The sequence below is a fragment of the Balaenoptera musculus genome, chromosome 3, assembly GCF_009873245.2.
Source record: "Balaenoptera musculus isolate JJ_BM4_2016_0621 chromosome 3, mBalMus1.pri.v3, whole genome shotgun sequence".
Classification (NCBI taxonomy): Eukaryota; Metazoa; Chordata; class Mammalia; order Artiodactyla; family Balaenopteridae; genus Balaenoptera; species Balaenoptera musculus.
This window is the reverse complement of record NC_045787.1, coordinates 170,398,811-170,416,194: the sequence shown is the minus strand read 5'-3', so window position 1 is coordinate 170,416,194 and position 17,384 is coordinate 170,398,811. Positions and strand designations below refer to the sequence as shown.

Sequence of the window (17,384 nt, the reverse complement as noted above, 5' to 3'; positions counted from 1 at the left end):
CCGGTTGGCACGCGGACCCGCCCTACAGGCCCGTGACGCGCACTTCCGGCCTCCTCCGGCTCCCGCCAGCCGCGAAGCCACGCCCCTCTTAAAGGGGCCGGGCCCGCGAGGGTCCGGGTACCATCCGAGCAGCTAAGTTGACTGGACCAGAACTAGGAAGGACGCGACATCATCCTCCCCGCGCCAGGCCTGGAAGCCCAAGGGGTGGGCGTAGGGTCCAATCCCGGCTCTTCTCGCTGCCTAACAAGGCATCCGAAGCCCGGTTTTCTGCAAAAGGGGGACACGGCCCCCAACCCACGTGGCTGTCGTGGGAACAAAATTACTGTGCAGCCCACGCCAGGTGGCGGGCGGACAGCGAGCGCTCTGTGAATGCCAGCTGCGCCAGCCCCAGCGAGGTGGCCAGGGGCGTAGCACGCGCGTCTGGTCCGGCCTCCCAGATCCCCGTCAGGGTCGCCTCTCCTGTCTCTAAAACCCCCTCCCCACCGGGGCGGGGGCGTAGCGCTGGACGGTGATCTTGGCCCCTCCCCTCTTGGGTAGCATGGGAAGACAGGCTCAGAGCTCAGGGAGGTTTTTGCGTTTCTGAACAACTTTATTAAAAGTAATTTACAGGGAATTCCCTGGCGGTCCAGTGGTTAGGACTCCGCGCTCTCACTGCCGAGGGCTTGGGTTCAATCCCTGATGGGGGAACTAAACTCCCACAGTCCAGAAGCCGCAAGGCGCGGCCAAAAAAAAAAAAAAAAAAGCAATTTACATACGATAAAGTCCACCTGTTTAAAGTGTACAAGTCAATGGTTTGGGAATATAGAGAGAGACCTGTTCTGGACGTTTCACATCAGTGGAATCACACACCGTGTGTCCTTTTATGCCTGGCTTCTCTCACTGAGCATCGTGTTCTCCAGGTCCATCCATGTCGTAAGGAGTGTCAGTGCTTCACTCCTTTTCATGGCTGAGTGATGTTCCCATGTGTGGATGGACCACACTCCATCTATTCATTCACCTGTTAATGGACATTTAGGCTGTTTCCACGTTTTGGCCGCTGTGAATCATGCTGCTGTGAACATCCTTGCACAGGTTTTTGTGTGAATGTGTCTTTAGTTTTCTTGGGCACGTACCTGGCAGCAGAATTGCTGAGTCCTACAGTAACTCTACGTTTAATTGTCTGTGGAACTATTTCCCAAAGTGGCTGCCCCAAGATGGCATGTTTTGGGCACTTACTATGTGCCAGGCGGGAAAACTACCTCTTTGGATCCTTGAGAGTATTTGGTGAGGCAGGTGCCAGGCTTAATGCTGTTGCACGGGTGCAGCCACCGAGGCTCTGAGAGGGAGGCCAGGTGCCTCTGGACACACAGACTGGACCTAACTTCAGAACTAGGGGCTGAGCTGGGTGGGACTCGGGGGGGTGTGGGCAGGACTCGGAGAGCAGCTGGCTCTCTCCCCTCCCTCACCAGCCACCTGCTTCCATTGGGTCCAGCTGCAGCCCTAGACAGAGACTCATTCCCTTCACGGCTTGAGGCTGGCCAACCTGAAACTGGTGGCCAAGCAGATACTCAGGGGCCCAGGGCCACTGGACACTGGGGCTGTCTCTGGGGCTCCTGAAACAAACCAGGACCACCCCTTGGAGTTCAAGTGAAGCCCATGGTCAAGGCACAACCAGCCTCCACTTCCTTGTGGAAATCGCCTCCCCGCCCTGAAAATCAGGAGGAACATGTCCCCACCCCAGCGGTGTGTGTGAGGACAGAGGAGGGACTCTTACTAACTCCATCCATGCCCTACCCCACCCCCATCCCCACTCCCCTGCACCTCAGGATCCTCCTTCTGTTCCAGAGAGGTGGAGAACCCATTTTCCAGATGAGGAGGTCGAGGCCTGAAGGAGTGAGATCAATGTACCTCCAGCTTATAATTCCCTCAGCCTCCCAACGACCTCAGAAAATAGACAAAGGTGTAATTACTGGAAGCTGGTAGACAGGCTGAGTGGATGGAACGCTGCGTGAATTGTCATTTGCAAATTGCACTTCTATTAGTTCTTGGTGTTAAAGAGAAACTCCCGCATAAAGATGGAAGAGGAGGGCTTCCCTGGTGGTGCAGTGGTTAAGAACCCGCCTGCCAATGCAGGGGACATGGGTTCGAGCCCTGGTCCGGGAAGATCCCACATGCCGCGGAGAAACAAAGCCCGTGCGCCACAACTACTGAGCCTGCGCTCTAGAGCCCGCGAGCCACAACTACTGAAGCCCGCGCGCCGCAACGAAGAGCAGCTCCCACTTGCCGCAACTAGAGAAAACCCACACGCAGCAACGAAGACCCAACACAGCCAAAAATAAATTAATAAAAAAAAAAGATGGAAGAGGAACCAGAGCCACAGGGGGCCAGGCCGCGTCGTGGGGCCTCAGAGGCTTTGCAGCACATGGGCGGGTATCACCTGGGACCCTACCCCACCCCACCCCCACCCCCAGAACCCCAGCTGACCCCTTCTCCAGGGACAGATGCCCAGGGGAAGGCAGATTCCACATGATACGCAGGGGACTCCTGCAATCATGCCATGGAGAAGGGGCCGGTGCCCCAAAGGAGCCCACAGACTTGCACCTCCTATTCAACCTTTATTTGCAAACTTTGAGGTCGCATGTGGTACCCGAGACTCTGGACAGTGTCATCTGCTCTCCTTCCCGCTTCCCCCATTCCGGGAAGGGAAGGGATGGTGGTCACTGCCGGGCTCTGCCCCATCCTACCCTCTCCCGACCCAAACTGTGCAACGAGACTTCTCTCTCTCTCTCCCCCTCTTTCACCTGGACCTGCCAAGTCCGGGGTGCAGGATCCCACGCGGCCGCCCCTGGCCCGTGGCCTCGGTGGCAGCCAGGGCCTTCCCAGGGCAGCTTCCCACGGGGCGCCCATCTGGACAGCAGGGCAGCAGTGCCCACCAGGGACCTGGGTGGAGGCGCACGCTGGCTGTCCTTGTCAACTAGCTCTGGGTTCCAGCTTGCAGCGGGGTCTGGAGTGGTGACGGGAGTGGTCCCCCGCGCCGGGGGGTCCCACCCACGGTGGCGGGCAGCCCACGAGGAGGACGCGGCAGAGGAGGGGGCTCCCGAAGGCCACGGCCAGCAGGGCCAGCACCACGGCCTGGGCCAGGCCGCGGCGGCAGGGGCAGGCGGTCGCGGTGGGCTGGGGGGGGCCCTCAGGGGGGTCGGGTCCCGAGCAGGAGCCCCGCTGCGCGTCCAGCATGGACGGCGGGGGGCAAGCGGTACAGTCCAGCGGGGAGCTGCCGCGGCAGGTGTAACAGGACGAGTGGCAGCTGGAGCAGACCCGCAGGGCAGGCGCGGCTGGGCGCCCAGGTTCAGCCGTCACCGCCTGCTGGGTGTGGTTGAAGTACCTCGGTGGGCAGTAGGCGAGGCAGAGGTGGCCCAGGATATAGGCGGGGCTCTGGCATTCTGCACGAGGGCGGGACACGTCTACGGGGCTGTGAGACCCGTGACCTGCCGCCCCGGCCCGCCCGCCCCCTGCCCCAGGCTGCACACGCACACTGCCCGCCTGCCGCCTCCCAGCAGGTGGGCCATGCGGCGCCGGGCACTCACCCTGGCACGGCCCCTCTGTGTCCCGCTGCACACACGCGCTGCTGGTCACCTGGGGGCCCGAGGGCCGCGCTGTCATGTCCTCGGCTGTCCCATAGAGCAGCAGCGTGTAGCGGTACAGCGTTCCTGGGCAGGGGTCGTGGTGGGCACAGGGAGAAGAGGGAAAGGCTGTCGGCAGCCTCGTCCTGCCATTCTGGGCCCCCACCCTCCCCAGATCCCCAGACTCAGACGGTGCCCAGGGTTGCCCAGTACCATCTGCGTGCTGGTAACTGGACACCTCCTGCTCCCTAATACCTGAACCCCTGCTGTGCACTGGTAACCAGACACCTACTACATGCCAGCCCTGCGTGCTCAGTCTCTCAGAGGAGACCAGCGGGAGCCCCGTGCCTTGGGCTTGGGGGCAGTAAGGAGGCCGTCAGCTCCAGAGCATGGGGCGGGTGGGGCTCGAGCCCCAGCCTGTGCCTGGCTCTCACCTGTGTTGAAATAGTAGCCCTTGTTCTCCAGGACCAGGGTCCACAAGCCGCGCGGGTCCTCGTCCCAGAAGTGGGTGGACATGAAGATCCAGTTGTTGTAGCCTTGGCCACTGACGTCAAAGGGTCTGGGACAGACAGGCAGGCGGGGGGCGGAGGGGGGCTTCACAACCACAGTCCTGACTGGCTGCGAGCACAGTAAGTGTCTGTGATGCCAAGGGGTGGGGTCCAGCCCGCCTGACCCCACGGGGCACTTGGCTCCTCCTCGTGGGGTCACTCAGGAAAGAGAGTTTGTGGCCCGGCCGGTCCCCTGCCCCCGCACCTGATGGCCACAAGCGTGGAGCGGGTGCCCATGGGGCTGGTGAGCGAGATCTCCAAGTCCCCACGGCGGCTGTAGGACAGGGACAGCTGCACCTGCACGTGCTCCAGCGAGCGGATGTAGTTGGCGTGGCCGATGCAGGCTGACACGTTCTTCCTCACGTGCATCACCCGCAGGATGGGGCTGGGGGCTGCGGCATGCGAGGCGAGGGCCCCTCCTGCTGGCCTGCTGGGGGATGGGCGGTCAGCAGGCAGGGTCTGGGCTCAGATCCTGCCCTCTCCTTGTACAGATGGCTGAACTGAGACCTCGGGGCCTGCCTCCACATGTCCACCCCCCAGGGTGGTAATGACAGGTGTGGGGGGAGAGGTCTGGGGACGTGGCAGTGGGGACGTGGCTGGGGTTAGACGTGGGCGTGCAGGTGGGCAGAGGAGGGCGCTCACGTGGGGGTGTGCACGATGCGGATAACGCATTTCTTCTGGGGTTGTGTGGGCAGCCACGAGCGAGCCAAGTCCACCAGCAGCCCGGCGTCCAGCAGCCCGTAGCCATAGTGGTGGCTCACTGCGTGGAGGGGCGGTGGTCATCGCCCTGTGGGCGTGGCGTCCCCAACCCCGCCCGGTCCTGCCGCACCTTGGCGCCCCACACCGTTGGTCCTCCAGTCCTCGGCCTGGAGCTGCGCTGGCCTGGATGCCCGGACCACCAGATGCTGCATGTCCCTCCACGTCAAGAACGGGCTGGGGGTGGGTGAGGGAGGGTGAGCCGGGGCCACGCTGGGGAGCTCCGGCAGTAGGCGGGACCCCTCCGTCACCTACTTGGCCTCCAGAGCCAGGGCGATCATGCCCGCAGCCAGCGGGGCGGAGGCCGAGGTGCCCGTGTGCTTGTCCGTGCACCGGTGGTGCAGGTCTGTGGTGACCTGGGGGCACAGAGAGGGACTCAGGCGCCTGGTGCACAGGAAAACCCGGCCCTTGTTCAAAACGTCCCAAGCGCTCCAAGAAAGAGGCACCTCAGAGCACGACAGCAGGTCTGGGGCCCTGAACACAGCTGCCCAGCTGCCAGCCCCACCTGGGAGACACGAGGGCGTGTGAAGGGGCACCCACCGTGGGGCCTGGTCCCCGGACCCCAGTCTGTGTGTCAGACGCCAACCGGGCAGCCCTGGGAGGAGGCAAGGTGGGGGACAGAAGGGAAGGCAGGGCACCGGGCGGGGCGGGCGCTCACGATTTGGGGGTCGGCAGCAACGCCGCTGCTGTAGGTAGTGGTGAGCGTGGAGGCGCAGGCCTCGCTGTACCAGGGCACGCGGCCCTGCTGGGTAGTGCTGCCCACCGAGAGCGTGTGGATGCTGTTGGTGTAGCCGTCACAGTTGCAGTTGTCATAGTGCAGGCCGCCGTTGCCCGACGCCCAGATGAAGAGGGTGCCCAGCCCGCCTCGGCCCTGCAGATGGAGAACCAGGCCAGAGACGGGGACGGGGTGTGGGCCTCGCATGCTGGCCCAGGCCCTCCAGGCCCCATACCAGCTCACCTGGGTCACGCCGCGCCTGAAGGCCTCTCGGGTGAGGATGCCCGGGCCGTCCACTGTGCGGCCGTCGTCCTCAGGGCCCCAGCTGGCGCTGTAGATGTGAATGTGCTGCGGCTGCAGGCTCAGCGACTGGGCCTCGATCACGTCGGTGATGGTGCCGTCCAGCATGCGCACCCCTGCACAGGCGGCCTCGGTGAACACCCCGCCTGCGCCCTGCACTCTCCCCGCCCTGGGGGTGGAGGTGTCTGTGGGGGGCTCAGCTCTCCCCGACCCTGAGCCTGGGGCCCTGACACGGCCCAGTGGCTAGTGTGGGGCCGAGAGGCGCCCCGCCACACTCCTGGCCTGAGTACCTCCGATTCGGGCATTGTAGGCGACGCCAGCACCACAGAACCTGTTGTTTGCCATCGCTGCCACTTCCCCGGCACAGCGGGTCCCATGCCTGGTGCCAGGGCAGAGACAGGTGCCCGTCACAGCCCCTTGGCCCCTTGTAGGGTAGCGGGGGCTGCCCCCATGCCCTGTGGGATGCCGGGCTCACCGGTTCTCATCGCTGGGTGTGTATCGCGGCTGGGGGTCCGGGTCATAGTCATTGAAGTCATAGCTGGCTAGGGGGTCCTGGGGGGTGGAGACATGAGGGGCTGCGACCAGCCGTGGGACCTGGGGCAGCCCCCACCCCAGCCCCACAGGCTCACATAGTTGGCCCAGAGGTCTGGGTGGTCCTTCTCGATGCCGTCGTCCAGGACAGAGACCACGATGCCCTGGCCAGACAGCCCCTGGCTCCAGACCTGCAGGATGTTCAGGTCCGGCTGCACCTCCTTGTTCTGTGCAAGGTGGGGTCGGGGTCAGTGGGGCTCTGGCCTGGCCTGGCCCCGCCGCCCAGCCCTGCCAGCTCACCATGTACCACTGTTTGGAGAACCAGGGGTCCGTGGGCACCACCAAGGAGCGTTTCACCCGCCGCTGCACCGTCTGCTGCTGGAACCACTGCACCTGGGGGCGGGGAGACCACACCATGGGAGGGGCTGGACCCACGAGCAGCCCACCCTCCTCCCAGTTTTCTGCCCTCACACCAGGCTGCTTTGGAGGGCCCTGCCCCTCAGCCCTTCCGCCAATTCTTGGTCAAAGGGCCCAAATCTTCTTCCAGGGTCTGGCGTCGGCCTCTTCCCTGGATCTGCCAAGGGGCAGCGGTGTGGGGCTGAGGCTTAGTGGGTCTGGGCTGTCACCTACTTGTCCTAGGGCCCACGTTGTGTGCGATGGGGCCAGGGACCCCGTGTTTGCTGGGGCTGCTCTTGGGGGTCCCCGTGTGCCTGAGGCTCTGCCTCCGGAGGGGACTGAGGGCCTCAGAGCACCCATCCCCTGTGGCCCACAGACATGTGGTGGCTGCTATTCAGGGTGGCTGCAGCTCCTGGGGTCCCAACCCTGCCCCTGTCCCCATCCCTGTTCTAGAATCCCTCTCCCCAAGACATGCCCATATCCCCTTGCAGTGTTCACTTCTCTCGACCGCACCCTCCCCGGTGCAGGACACCCCTGTATGGCCACACCCACCTCCTCCCTGGTCCTCCAGCAGCCCTGCCCTGCTGCCTCTCTACAACCCATTCTTGGCACACTGCAGCATTACTCTCTGTGGAACCCTCTCTGTGAAACCCGTGCCTGTCCACCACCTCTCCAAAGCCCACAAGGCCCCCTGCCTGTCTGGCCCCCAGCAGCCTTCCTCTGCTGCAGCCACAGTGGCTGCCTCACCCCAGGGCCTTTGCACATGCCCTTCTGCCTGCCCCAGGCCGCCCTTTCTCAGACCTTTGCCTTTTCCCCCTTTTCCTTGTTCTGCTCCCAATACCCCCCCCAACCTGGTTCATGCTCCCCCGTCCCCATCTCAGCAATCAGGGCCATCTTCTCTCCATTTGCTCAGCTCCAGATCCTGATTTCTCTCTGTCCCACACACCCAATCCATCAGCAAGCCCTGGCCTCTGTCCTGCAAACCATGTCTCGAATCAACCACTTCTCTCTGTCTCAGTGCTCCTGGTGGGGTTTCCAGCTGTCATGCTTCTTGCCTCCTTGCCAATCAGCCCCCCCACCTCCCCCAGCCCAGCCTCTTTATGGGGTACCTGGGAACTTTGATCTTTCAGGGTGAGATAGAGGAGGGAAGGGGAGGTGACAAGAAATTGCTGACAGTGCACCTGCCCTGGGGTGAGTGCTCTGCACAGATCTTCCCCATTTGGCTCCCCACTGTATAGACTAGGGGGCCAAATGGACACCAAGACTCAGAGAGAGCTGGTGACTTGCCGAAGGTCACACAGACATTTATTACAATTACAAGAATAACGAGAGGTGCTGACACCCCTCAGGGCGCAGCCTCAAGGCCAGGCTCACCTTGGGGTCTTTCTTCAGGCGCAGGCGGTGGCCCCAGTGTGGGGTCAGGGACTGCTGGACCACGCCCCGGTGCCGCAGATGGAAATACTGCCCGTCAGGGAAGATCTGGGAATAAAGGGGAGCAACTGCATGGCTGGGACCTGGTTCCCCTGATGGAGCCCCTCCCAGGACAGGGGCCAGCCCCCCTTCCTTACGTTTCCCCCAACCAGGTGCCCAGGTGGGAGCTTCAGATGCCCTCTGAGGGTCCCAGGATCTGGAGATGGTCTAGGCAGTAGTGAGCTGGGGGGCCCTGGATATCTGGGGGACCTAGCGAGGGACCCTCTCATCTGCCGGGGTCTGGGGTCGTCCAGCCACCGCCCCCTCCCGTCAGTCCGGGTCCCACCCACCGGCCCCAGGTTGACGAAGCCGAATTTGCGCGCCAGGCGCTCGATTTCCTGATAACCCTGGGACACCCGCACGGCCCAGCTGCTGACATAGATGGGAGCCCGGGGTGAGGCCCAACCCACAGCCATGGGGCCAACGAGTGCCAGGCCCAAGGCCAAGGTCAGGCGCAGCCAGAGCGCACTCCGGGCGGGCCGCATGCCGGCGGGGGCGGCCCCGGGGGCGGGGCCTCAGAAAGCCCCTCCTCCTGGCCAAACCGCCGAGATGGCCCAAGTGCCCGCCCCGCCCCCGGCGCCATAGCAACCCCTGAAAGCCTTCAACTCCCAGGGGGCCTTGCGGCTCCCCAACTTGATGGGCGCGAAGATCTGACAGCAGGGTGGGGGAGAGACATGCCCACCCTGTTCTTCCGCAGACTCAAACCCTCTGGAGCCTCAGTCTCCCCATTTGTACAATGATTCCCCAATTCTTCTGACCCAGAGGTACGGGTTCACTGTTGCTATAATTGACCCCGCCCCTTATTTTGCCCCGCCCACTTTCCTATACACCCCCTCCCCCTAGAATAAGCCTTGCCTCCTCCTCGGTCCAACCAGAATTGCCCTTTCGAATAAGTCCCACCTCCTCAGTTTAGCTCCGCCCCATCCCTGCCTTTCAGAGTCCGTCCCTCCTCCTTTACGTTCAGCCCCGCCCCCTCTGTTTTTTCTAATGAATCTCTTCTCGTTTCTCCAATCAGCTCTGGCCTTTCTCCAGCCCCTCCCCCCAGCTCCGCCTCCCCAGCACTCTTCTCTCCTCACCCAGCTCCACCCACAACGGCTCAGCCAATAATCCCAGGACATGACCCCGCCCCTCCAATCAGCTACGTCCCGCTCTCGCTGGGCCAATCGGAGCCCTCAGCCCCCGCGCCCCGCCCCTTCCTCCAAAGTCGCGGCTGCGGCAGCCGCGGCCGGCCCTGGGGCAATGCGCCGAAGGAGAAGGGGCAGGCCCCACCTCCTTTGTCCGCCCTGCCCTCCCACTGGCCAGAGCGGGGGGCAGGAGGCGGAGACCAGCCCGGGGGCGGAGACCAGCCCGGGGGCGGAGAGTGGCCCCAGGGTTCGGCGGTGCGGCTCGCGTGGAGGGAAGGCAGCGCGCACGCTCTACGGCAGGTGCGCGGGGTGGCGGTCAAGTTCAGCCTGCCAGCCCCGGGCCCGCCGGTGCCATGGATGGCCTGCGCCAGCGCTTCGAGCGCTTTCTGGAACAGAGGAATTTGGCCACCGAAGCGCTAGGGGCGCTCGAAGCCAAGACCGGTGTCGACAAGCGGTACTTGGCCGCGGGTGAGCCGTCGGGGGGGCTCTCGGGACCGCCTCTCCATTTCGCCGACGGGGACACTGAGGCCCTGGGCCACCGGGTCCTCGGACCTGCACCCTCCGGCCAGCTCCGGCTGCGGGGTCCAGCTCAGGCGGCGGGGCGCGCCCACAGTTCAGGGAGGAGACTGAGATCCTGGGGAGAGGTCGTGGACCGGGACCTCAGGTCTACCCGCAGCCCCTCCCCGCCCCCGCTGTGCGACCTCGGTCGAGGACCACCCCCTCCTTCGGCCCCACAGCCGTCCTCTGCCCCCTCCCTCCGGGCCCTGGGTGCCCGCCAGGCAGAAGTCCTGTTCTTCCAGTTGTCCTGCTGGCCCCGGGGGAGGACGGGGCAGGTAGGCAGCCAGTGCCCTGCCAGTCTTGCCACCCTCTTCCCAGATGGGCTCCAGCATGGAAGCAAGTGTAGAGATCTTCCCGTTTTCCCAGGGGATGCTCCAGACCTGGAGGGGAAGGGTCACTCCCACCTCTCCTCAGGTTGTTTTGCTGCTAATATCACCTCCCACCCCCCGCCCTTGGCCTGCCCTCTCCCCTCCCCCGTCCGGAGTTGGGTTGTTTGACTGCTGTGATGGGGTTGCAGAAAGGTTGGATGGGGCCCACGGAGAGGGAGGTCCAGCCACCCCGATTGTCACTTCCATTCCAGTCCCTCCTCTGCCTTTCTTCCTCAGTGACCTTGGGTGGCCCCTGCCACCCTCTGAAACTGTCCAGTAAGTGTCCCTTAAGTGCCTCCCCTCTTTTTTGGTGCTTCAGACCCGACTGCCCTCTGCCACCTCTTCCAGGAAGCCCCCCTGGAATGAATCACAGGACACTTTGTTCGGACACTGGGGGGCAACTCTGGCTGAGGACATGCCACGTGTTTTGAGCACCTGTGTACAGATCCTTGGAGTCCACTTTCCTCCCATTTCCCTGCCAGCTGGGGGATTCCCATGCCAGACAGCCCAAGGAGGGTCCAAAACCTGTCCCCCCAGGTTCCTGGTGCCCAATCTGTGTCGGGTCAGCCAGGGACCTGCCCCTGGGAGCAAGCCCTTGACCTCCTGCCTGGTTTTCAACATCCCTGATACCAGTGGGTGGGGAATTTAGGTCATAGAACACAGGGGAGGGGCCCGTTGGGAGGGGCCTGCTGGGTAGGCTGGGGGGGTCACAGGGAGGAAACTGAGGCCTGGAGTGGAAGGCTGCCCCTGCTGCCTGCCCTGTCTGGAGCATCCACCCCCACCCCACCCCCGCCCCATCTGCTGCTGATTGGACTGTCCTCACCCATGTCCAAGGTCATCCTCCCTTTGCTGAGGCTGCAGGAATAGGGATTGAGGGGAGAGGGGCCCTGGGAGAGCTGCTTCTCCCCAACTAGCAGCAATCGCCAGGGAAGGGGTGCCATTTCCCCCACCCCCTCTCCCAGATGTCGGAACCCTTGGGCCCCACCGGCCTGAGACGGCCAAAATACCCCCTCCCAGGTAGCCGAGGAGGAAACCCAGAAGAGGCAGTGACCAGGCCTCCTAGGGCCAGCTGGGGATTCCCCTCCCTCTCCTGACCCCAGATCCCCAGGATAAAGGCTAATGCAGGTGGAGGGGAGGGTGAAGGGGACTCTGCCCTTTGGTCCACTAGTGGCCTCTGTCTCTCTCTGCAGATAACAGCCTGGAGGTGGGGGAAGAGGCTGTAAATGCTCCCAGGAGCCAGAGGCTACCCCAGTGACCGAGCATGAGCCTCTTCCGCCACCCCTATCCCCAGCTTCCGTCTCGTCCTGGCTGTTGAATGAGACAGAGCAGGGAGGGACAGAGCCCTGCACACAAGAAGTGCTTCATAAATGCAGCAGCGACCATTATGATTTCAGAGTGGCTAACACTCCTGGCCCCCATCCCCCACACTGTTCTCCTCTGAGCCCTCATTGCTGGGAGTGTGCTTGGCCCGCCGGAAGGGGTTCCCTAGACGTGTAGGGCGGGGTCCCTTCTACTGAGTCTTGTTTAGCTAACCCCACAGCAGCCCTAGGAGACAGGGCCACTACCCGCCCCACTGACAGTTGGGGAAACTGAGGCTGCAAGCAGAGAGACACTTGGCTAGGTGTCTCGTAGTGGGTGAGAGCTCTCCTCAGCCAGGGGTACTCTCAATACGGCGCTTTGCATCCTCCCACTAAGACAAGGACTCTCAGAGGGGGCCGTGCAGCCCCCAGGAGACACCAGGCGATGTCTGGGGACATCTGATGGTCACGACTGTGGGGGCCTCCTGGCATCAAGTGGGTGGGGACCAAGGATGCTGCTCCACACCCCAGATGCAGTGCCCAGGGTGGTTCCCCCCGCCCCAGAGTCAGCACTGGTGAGGGTAAGAGACCCTGGACTAAGAAAAAAGTTAGAAATTGTTGCCTTTCTCCACTCTCCAGGAATCACGTCTTGGTTTTTCTCGCATTTACTTATATTCAAACTCCAGCCTCTTGTTCTCAGCCCCTCCTATAGGACCCAGAGTGAGGCGGTTATAATTGCAGAGATCACATATTCATTCAACAAACACGGGGCAGCCACTCGGTACAGACCAGTCCTGAGGTGCCGGCCTGCCCTTGGAGTGTTCACAGTCCCGCGGTGGAGACTGACATGTTAGTGGGGTTCAGGGCCACGATGAGGGTTGCCCAGGTGCTGTGGGGCAATAACCCCTCCTGGAGGGGCCGCCGAGGCTCCTGGGAGGAGTGATGGATTCAGGCTGCATGGGCCAGGCCAAGGGGGCTCTGGAGACCGGGCTCAGCACGTGCAGCCCACACCCAGCCCCCTCTCTCCGCAGGAGCCGCCACTCTGCTAAGCCTGTGTCTACTGTTCGGGTACGGGGCGTCTCTGCTGTGCAATCTCATCGGCTTTGCATACCCCGCATATGCTTCGTGAGTGCCCGCTGGTTTGGGGGTGCGGGGGGGGGCGTCTGGGGCTCCGAGCAGCCCCTGAGCCTGCCTCGCCTCCCCCAGGATCAAAGCTATCGAGAGCGCAAGCAAAGAGGACGACACTGTGTGGCTCACCTACTGGGTGGTATACGGCCTGTTTGGGCTGGCCGAGTTCTTCAGCGATCTACTCCTGTCCTGGTTCCCTTTCTACTACGCGGGCAAGGTGGGCACCACCCGGGACACACTGTGGCGGCTGGGGTTCCCAGGAGTGGGTACCCAGGGGTGTCTGACGGGGGGAGGCCAGGCCCATCCCCAGGGGTGTCTGACGGGGGGAGGCCAGGCCCATCCCCAGGGGTGTCTGACGGGGGAGGCCAGGCCCATCCCCAGGGGTGTCTGACGGGGGAGGCCAGCCTCATCCCCAGGGGTGTCTGATGAGTGTGGCCAGGTCCACCCCAGCCCAGCGTCTGATGGAGGAGACCCCCCCAACCCGAGGCACAGAGTGGGGGCCGAGTGTAACTCCTGCCCTGTGTCCGCAGTGCGCCTTCCTGTTGTTCTGCATGGTTCCCGGCCCCTGGAACGGGGCTCACATGCTGTATCATCGCGTCATACGTCCACTGTTTCTAAAGCATCACGAGGCCGTGGACAGCATCATGAGCGACCTCAGCGGGCGGACCCTGGACGTGGCAGCCGGAATAACGAGGGACAGTGCGTGCTCGCAGGGCGAGGGGTGTCTGTCTCTCCGGTCTCTGTCTGTCTGTCTGTCTCCCGGCTCCCCCTGCCCCACTCACCTTCATTCCTGCCTGCTGTCCTCCTGACTCTGACCGGCCTCTGTCTGGCGTCTGGACTGCCTCCGCTGGGTGCTCGCTAAATCTTCCCCTCTCACTGTCCGCCTCTCTCTCCTACGCTCTCCGGAACCAGTCCTGCAGGCCCTGGCCCGCAGCCGGGCTCTCATCACCCCGGCGGCTGCGGCAGTGGGCCCCTCACTGCCCTCGGAGCCGACTGTACGTAATGCCCGCCCCTGGGAGGTAGGGAGGGCCCACACGTGTGTGCGCACGTGCGTGTGTGTGAGTGCCTGCACCTGCCTCTCTCCCTGCCAAGGCCGGCTGCTGGCCGCTCAAGTGAAGTTGGCCCCCGGCAGTCCCCGGCAGCCTCTGTCCCAGTCTCCACCGGCTTAGCGCAGCCCTTGGGCCCCTGGACACAGCCAGACCCACCTCACTCACCCCCAGGGCGCTCTCTCCACAGCCAAAGCAAGCGTGACTCAGCTCTGGAAGGACAGGTGAAGTGCCTGCCCAGCCCCTGTGCAGAAAAGCCGGCCGGCCAGTTACACTCCAAGGCCTCCGCGGATCCCCCAGCCGACTCCCCAGTGGAGTCCACCGCCAGCCCCGCGTCCCCAAGCAAGCCAGCCCTCAGGAGCTCCACCAACTTGGGCCACTCCCAGCCTCGATCCCCCGCCACTGGCCCTGCCAATGGCACCCAGCTGCCTGGCAAGCTCCGGGGTGGGCTTCGGTCTCAAGCCAACTCCTCCAGCCAGCCCCAGGCCCCAGGGCAGCCCCAGGCTCGCGGGCAGTCCCAGCCACCCCGACAGCCCCAGGTCCACGGTCGGCAGCACGCCCGGCCCTCCATCACTGCCTCAGGCCCTTCCCAGACGGCCCACCAGTCCTCAGGCTCCGCGCAGCGTCCCAGCACCTCCTCCAGCCAGGGACCCCCCCTTGTGCAGTCTCCCAGTGGCACCACCATCCCCCCTCAGCCCCCCAACAAGACCCCCGATGGACCAGGGGCCTCAGCCCCCAACTCCAGCAGACGGCATCAGAAACGGCCCACAACAAAAGCCACCAGCAGCACCTCGGTGCCCAAGCTGCCCGCCGCCTGCCAATCTGAGTCCTCCCTGGAGTACTCCTCAGAGTCCACCACTGAGGCCACCTGCAGCTGGCCCCACCACAGACACGGGTTCCGCTACCTGCAGCACTGCTGGCGGCTGAAGCACCTGGCCTGCTAGGGAGGGCTCAGTAAAGCTCATCTGGACCAGCCTTATCTCACCGTCTGTCCGCCGGGCTCCAGGGGGCGGGACTTCATGGGCACAGGGTCTCCTCCAACCGGGGCAGGTGCTGGGCAGCCCCACTTTACAGATGAGAAAACCGAGGCTCAGAATGGAGGTGTCACCAAGTGGCTGAGAAGGACACGAGCCTCGGCAATCCTTGTCCTCACGCTTTCTCTCTCCCCTCCTGGGGTAGCTCTCAGGCCCACTCACCACAATCCCCTTCTCTTTTTTTTGGCCGTGCAATGCGGCATGCGGGATCTTAGTTCCCTGCCCAGGGATCGAACCCATGCCCCCTGCAGTGGAAGCACGGAGCCTTAACCACTGGACCGCCAGGGAAGTCCCCACAATCCCCTTGTTTTGAAAACTCTTCCAGACAAGCAAGCTAGAGGCAGTAGCCCCACGTCACTTGCGTTCCCTCTAGAAGCAGATGGCGGGGCAAGAATTTGAGTACAAGTCCTTTACGTGGGAGGGATCCCAGGAAGAGCCAAGAGGGAGAAAATTGAGGTGGGAGGGGAAAGAAGCCAATAAAGCAGGCGTGGCTAAACCCAGCACACCTGCCAGCACGTGGCTCTCCCTCCCATGTTGAATGCACACCTGAGACTTATCCTGTCCAGGTGCTGAGGGGCTGGATCCACCACCCTGCCGGTCACTGGGGGGAGCGGTAGCCATTCACTCCAGCCAGCGCCCCCGCAGGCAGCGCAGGGTCCAGGGCCAGGCAGCCTTCAGCAAAGAGGCCCCGGGAGGCTGGCCGTGGACGTCAGCCTGGCCTTCATGGAAACTGGGAGGCGGGAGCTGGGTGGGCATGGACAGGACCTCCTAGGTCCCGCCGTTGCTTTCCTTTGTGAGGCCAGCACAACCCTGATTGTAAAAACAGGCAGAGCCAGAACAAGTAAGGAACGTGATGCACCTGTCAGGTGGATATAGACGCAAAAACGTCTAAGCAAAAAATAGCAAATCCAACCCAACAGGATATGAAAAACCAGAACACTCTCCCCTCACTGCCCCGTTCAACTTCACGTCCCTGGAAGCACAGCCTGAGTTGGAAGCCGGAGGGTGGGGGGAGCTGAGTGAAGCAGTGGTGGTGGTGGGGGGTCTGGAGCTGGCACTGCACCTGTAAATCGGCCCCCCTGGAGCCCAGGGGCCCGTGTTTTGTGCCCCCACATCTGTCAGTCACTGGTTTCAGCCCACCCTCGGGGAGGGGGCCTTAACCCCACGGGCATCTCCGAGTGGCAGCTACTGTCGCCCAGAGACAAATCTCCCGCGAGGCATCTGCAGCCACAGCTGGAAGGACCCTGCAGCGCCCATCACAGTCTGCCCGCCCACCCGAGCTCTGCTTCTCCCACATTCTGGTTGGTCACAACTTCTGGTGCCAACACAAGGGGAGGGTTAGGAGGAGAAACCACGAACCCCGACAGGGCAGTGGCTCTCAAGGCCATAAGTCAGTGGTTCTCAACCGGGGGTGATTCTGTCCCAGGGCCATTAGGCCATATCTGGAGACACCTTTGATTCCTGCCCGAACACATCAGCCAAGTACTGCAATCCTTTGACATGCCATCCCTCTCCCCACTGAGCGCCCCAGCTTGTCCCCAGCTGGTGGTGATCCCATCCATCACAGTTTTCCTGAAAAGGAGGCAGCTCTGTGCAGCTGCCAACCTGGCAGCCCTGTGTCCTCATCCTTGAGAACTCCAGCGAGGGAGGAAGAAGTACGGAGCGAGTGCTACTGGTGAGCAGTGGGTCCAGTTCATTCAATCAGTCACTCAACAAATATTGAGCGCCTACTGTATTCCAGGCCTTGCTCCAAGGGTAGAGTCATGACCCAGAGAGACAAAAATCCCTGTTCCTGAGGATTTGGGGAGGTGACAATCAACAGGATAAATGGGTAACAGGTCAGAAGGAAGAGAATATGGGGGAATATGTGACTAGGAGTTGGGGGGAGGGGCAAGGGTTGGAGGGTCAGAGAAAGGCCTCTCTATGGAAGTGACTTATTTCTCTATTTGGCTGCGTCGGGTCTTGGTTGCGGCTTGCGGGGTCTTCGTTGCAGTGCCCGGGCTCCAGAGCGTGTGGGCTTAGCTGCTCTGTGGAATGTGGGATCTTCCCGGACAAGGGATCGAACCTGCGTCCCCTGCATTGGCAGGCAGATTCCTAACCACTGCGCCACCAGGGAAGTCCCTGGAAGTGACCCCTGAGTAGAGACATGAAGGAGGCGAGGGCTCAAGTCTGTGAATACGGGGGCAGGAGTGGTCCAGGCAGGAGGACGTGCAAAGGCCCTGAGGCAGGACCGTGCCTGGTGGGTTAGGAGAAGAGCAGGCAGGCCGGTGTGGCTGGAGCCACATGAGCCAGGGCGAGAGAGGAGGTGGGTCTGGGGGGGTGGACCATGCAGGTGCCTGCCTGGAAGGTGTGGTGAGGACTTTGGCTTTTACTTGAGGATGTTGGATTTGTTGGGAGGAAGGGATCGAGGGTAATTATTAATGAGCCCCCACCCTGCTGAGAAGTCCACTTGGGCTCTGGGGACAGTGATCCCTTAATCTGCTTATCGCCGGCCCAGGTGTTCGAAGTAGGTG

General features: G+C 62.9%; 2 protein-coding genes across 5 annotated transcripts; one reads left to right on the top strand and one right to left on the bottom strand.

Annotated features, from left to right (window-relative positions):
* Positions 1–2,636: 2,636 nt before the first annotated feature.
* PCSK4 (proprotein convertase subtilisin/kexin type 4) lies at positions 2,637–13,697 on the bottom strand. The gene is made up of 15 exons (XM_036849246.1): positions 13,574–13,697; positions 8,220–8,324; positions 6,750–6,842; positions 6,548–6,676; positions 6,394–6,470; positions 6,209–6,297; positions 5,862–6,034; positions 5,562–5,774; positions 5,159–5,259; positions 4,977–5,080; positions 4,790–4,907; positions 4,353–4,574; positions 4,034–4,158; positions 3,564–3,686; positions 2,637–3,419 (listed from the first exon to the last, which is right to left on the bottom strand). Exons 1-15 carry the CDS (start codon positions 13,577–13,579, stop codon positions 2,950–2,952), a joined length of 2,148 nt encoding a protein of 715 aa, XP_036705141.1. The 5' UTR covers positions 13,580–13,697; the 3' UTR covers positions 2,637–2,949.
* Positions 9,556–15,066, top strand: REEP6 (receptor accessory protein 6). Of its 4 annotated transcripts, XM_036849247.1 has the most exons (7): positions 9,833–9,907; positions 12,364–12,512; positions 12,695–12,788; positions 12,870–13,008; positions 13,322–13,490; positions 13,704–13,786; positions 14,012–15,066. In XM_036849247.1, coding segments are annotated over exons 2-7 (1,257 nt in total). In that variant the 5' UTR covers positions 9,833–9,907; positions 12,364–12,510; the 3' UTR covers positions 14,782–15,066. The 4 variants fall into 4 exon arrangements, with proteins under 4 accessions (XP_036705145.1, XP_036705143.1, XP_036705144.1 ...); XM_036849248.1 differs by lacking the exon at positions 12,364–12,512 and having other exon boundaries at positions 9,676–9,907; positions 14,012–14,217; XM_036849249.1 differs by lacking the exon at positions 12,364–12,512 and having other exon boundaries at positions 9,676–9,907; positions 14,028–14,174.
* The last annotated feature ends 2,318 nt before the right edge of the window (positions 15,067–17,384 follow it).

What these genes read in the sequence shown, in the direction of transcription:
- REEP6 (XM_036849247.1), top strand. An exon ending in GCATACCCCGCATATGCTTC is followed by an intron (nt 12,789 to 12,869) that starts GTGAGTGCCCGC and finishes CGCCTCCCCCAG; the next exon opens with GATCAAAGCTATCGAGAGCG. An exon ending in CACTGCCCTCGGAGCCGACT is followed by an intron (nt 13,787 to 14,011) that starts GTACGTAATGCC and finishes ACTCACCCCCAG; the next exon opens with GGCGCTCTCTCCACAGCCAA.
- PCSK4 (XM_036849246.1), bottom strand. An exon ending in GCCTGAAGAAAGACCCCAAG is followed by an intron (nt 6,843 to 8,219) that starts GTGAGCCTGGCC and finishes CCCCGCCCCCAG; the next exon opens with GTGCAGTGGTTCCAGCAGCA. An exon ending in CAGACCTCTGGGCCAACTAT is followed by an intron (nt 6,471 to 6,547) that starts GTGAGCCTGTGG and finishes TCCACCCCCCAG; the next exon opens with GACCCCCTAGCCAGCTATGA.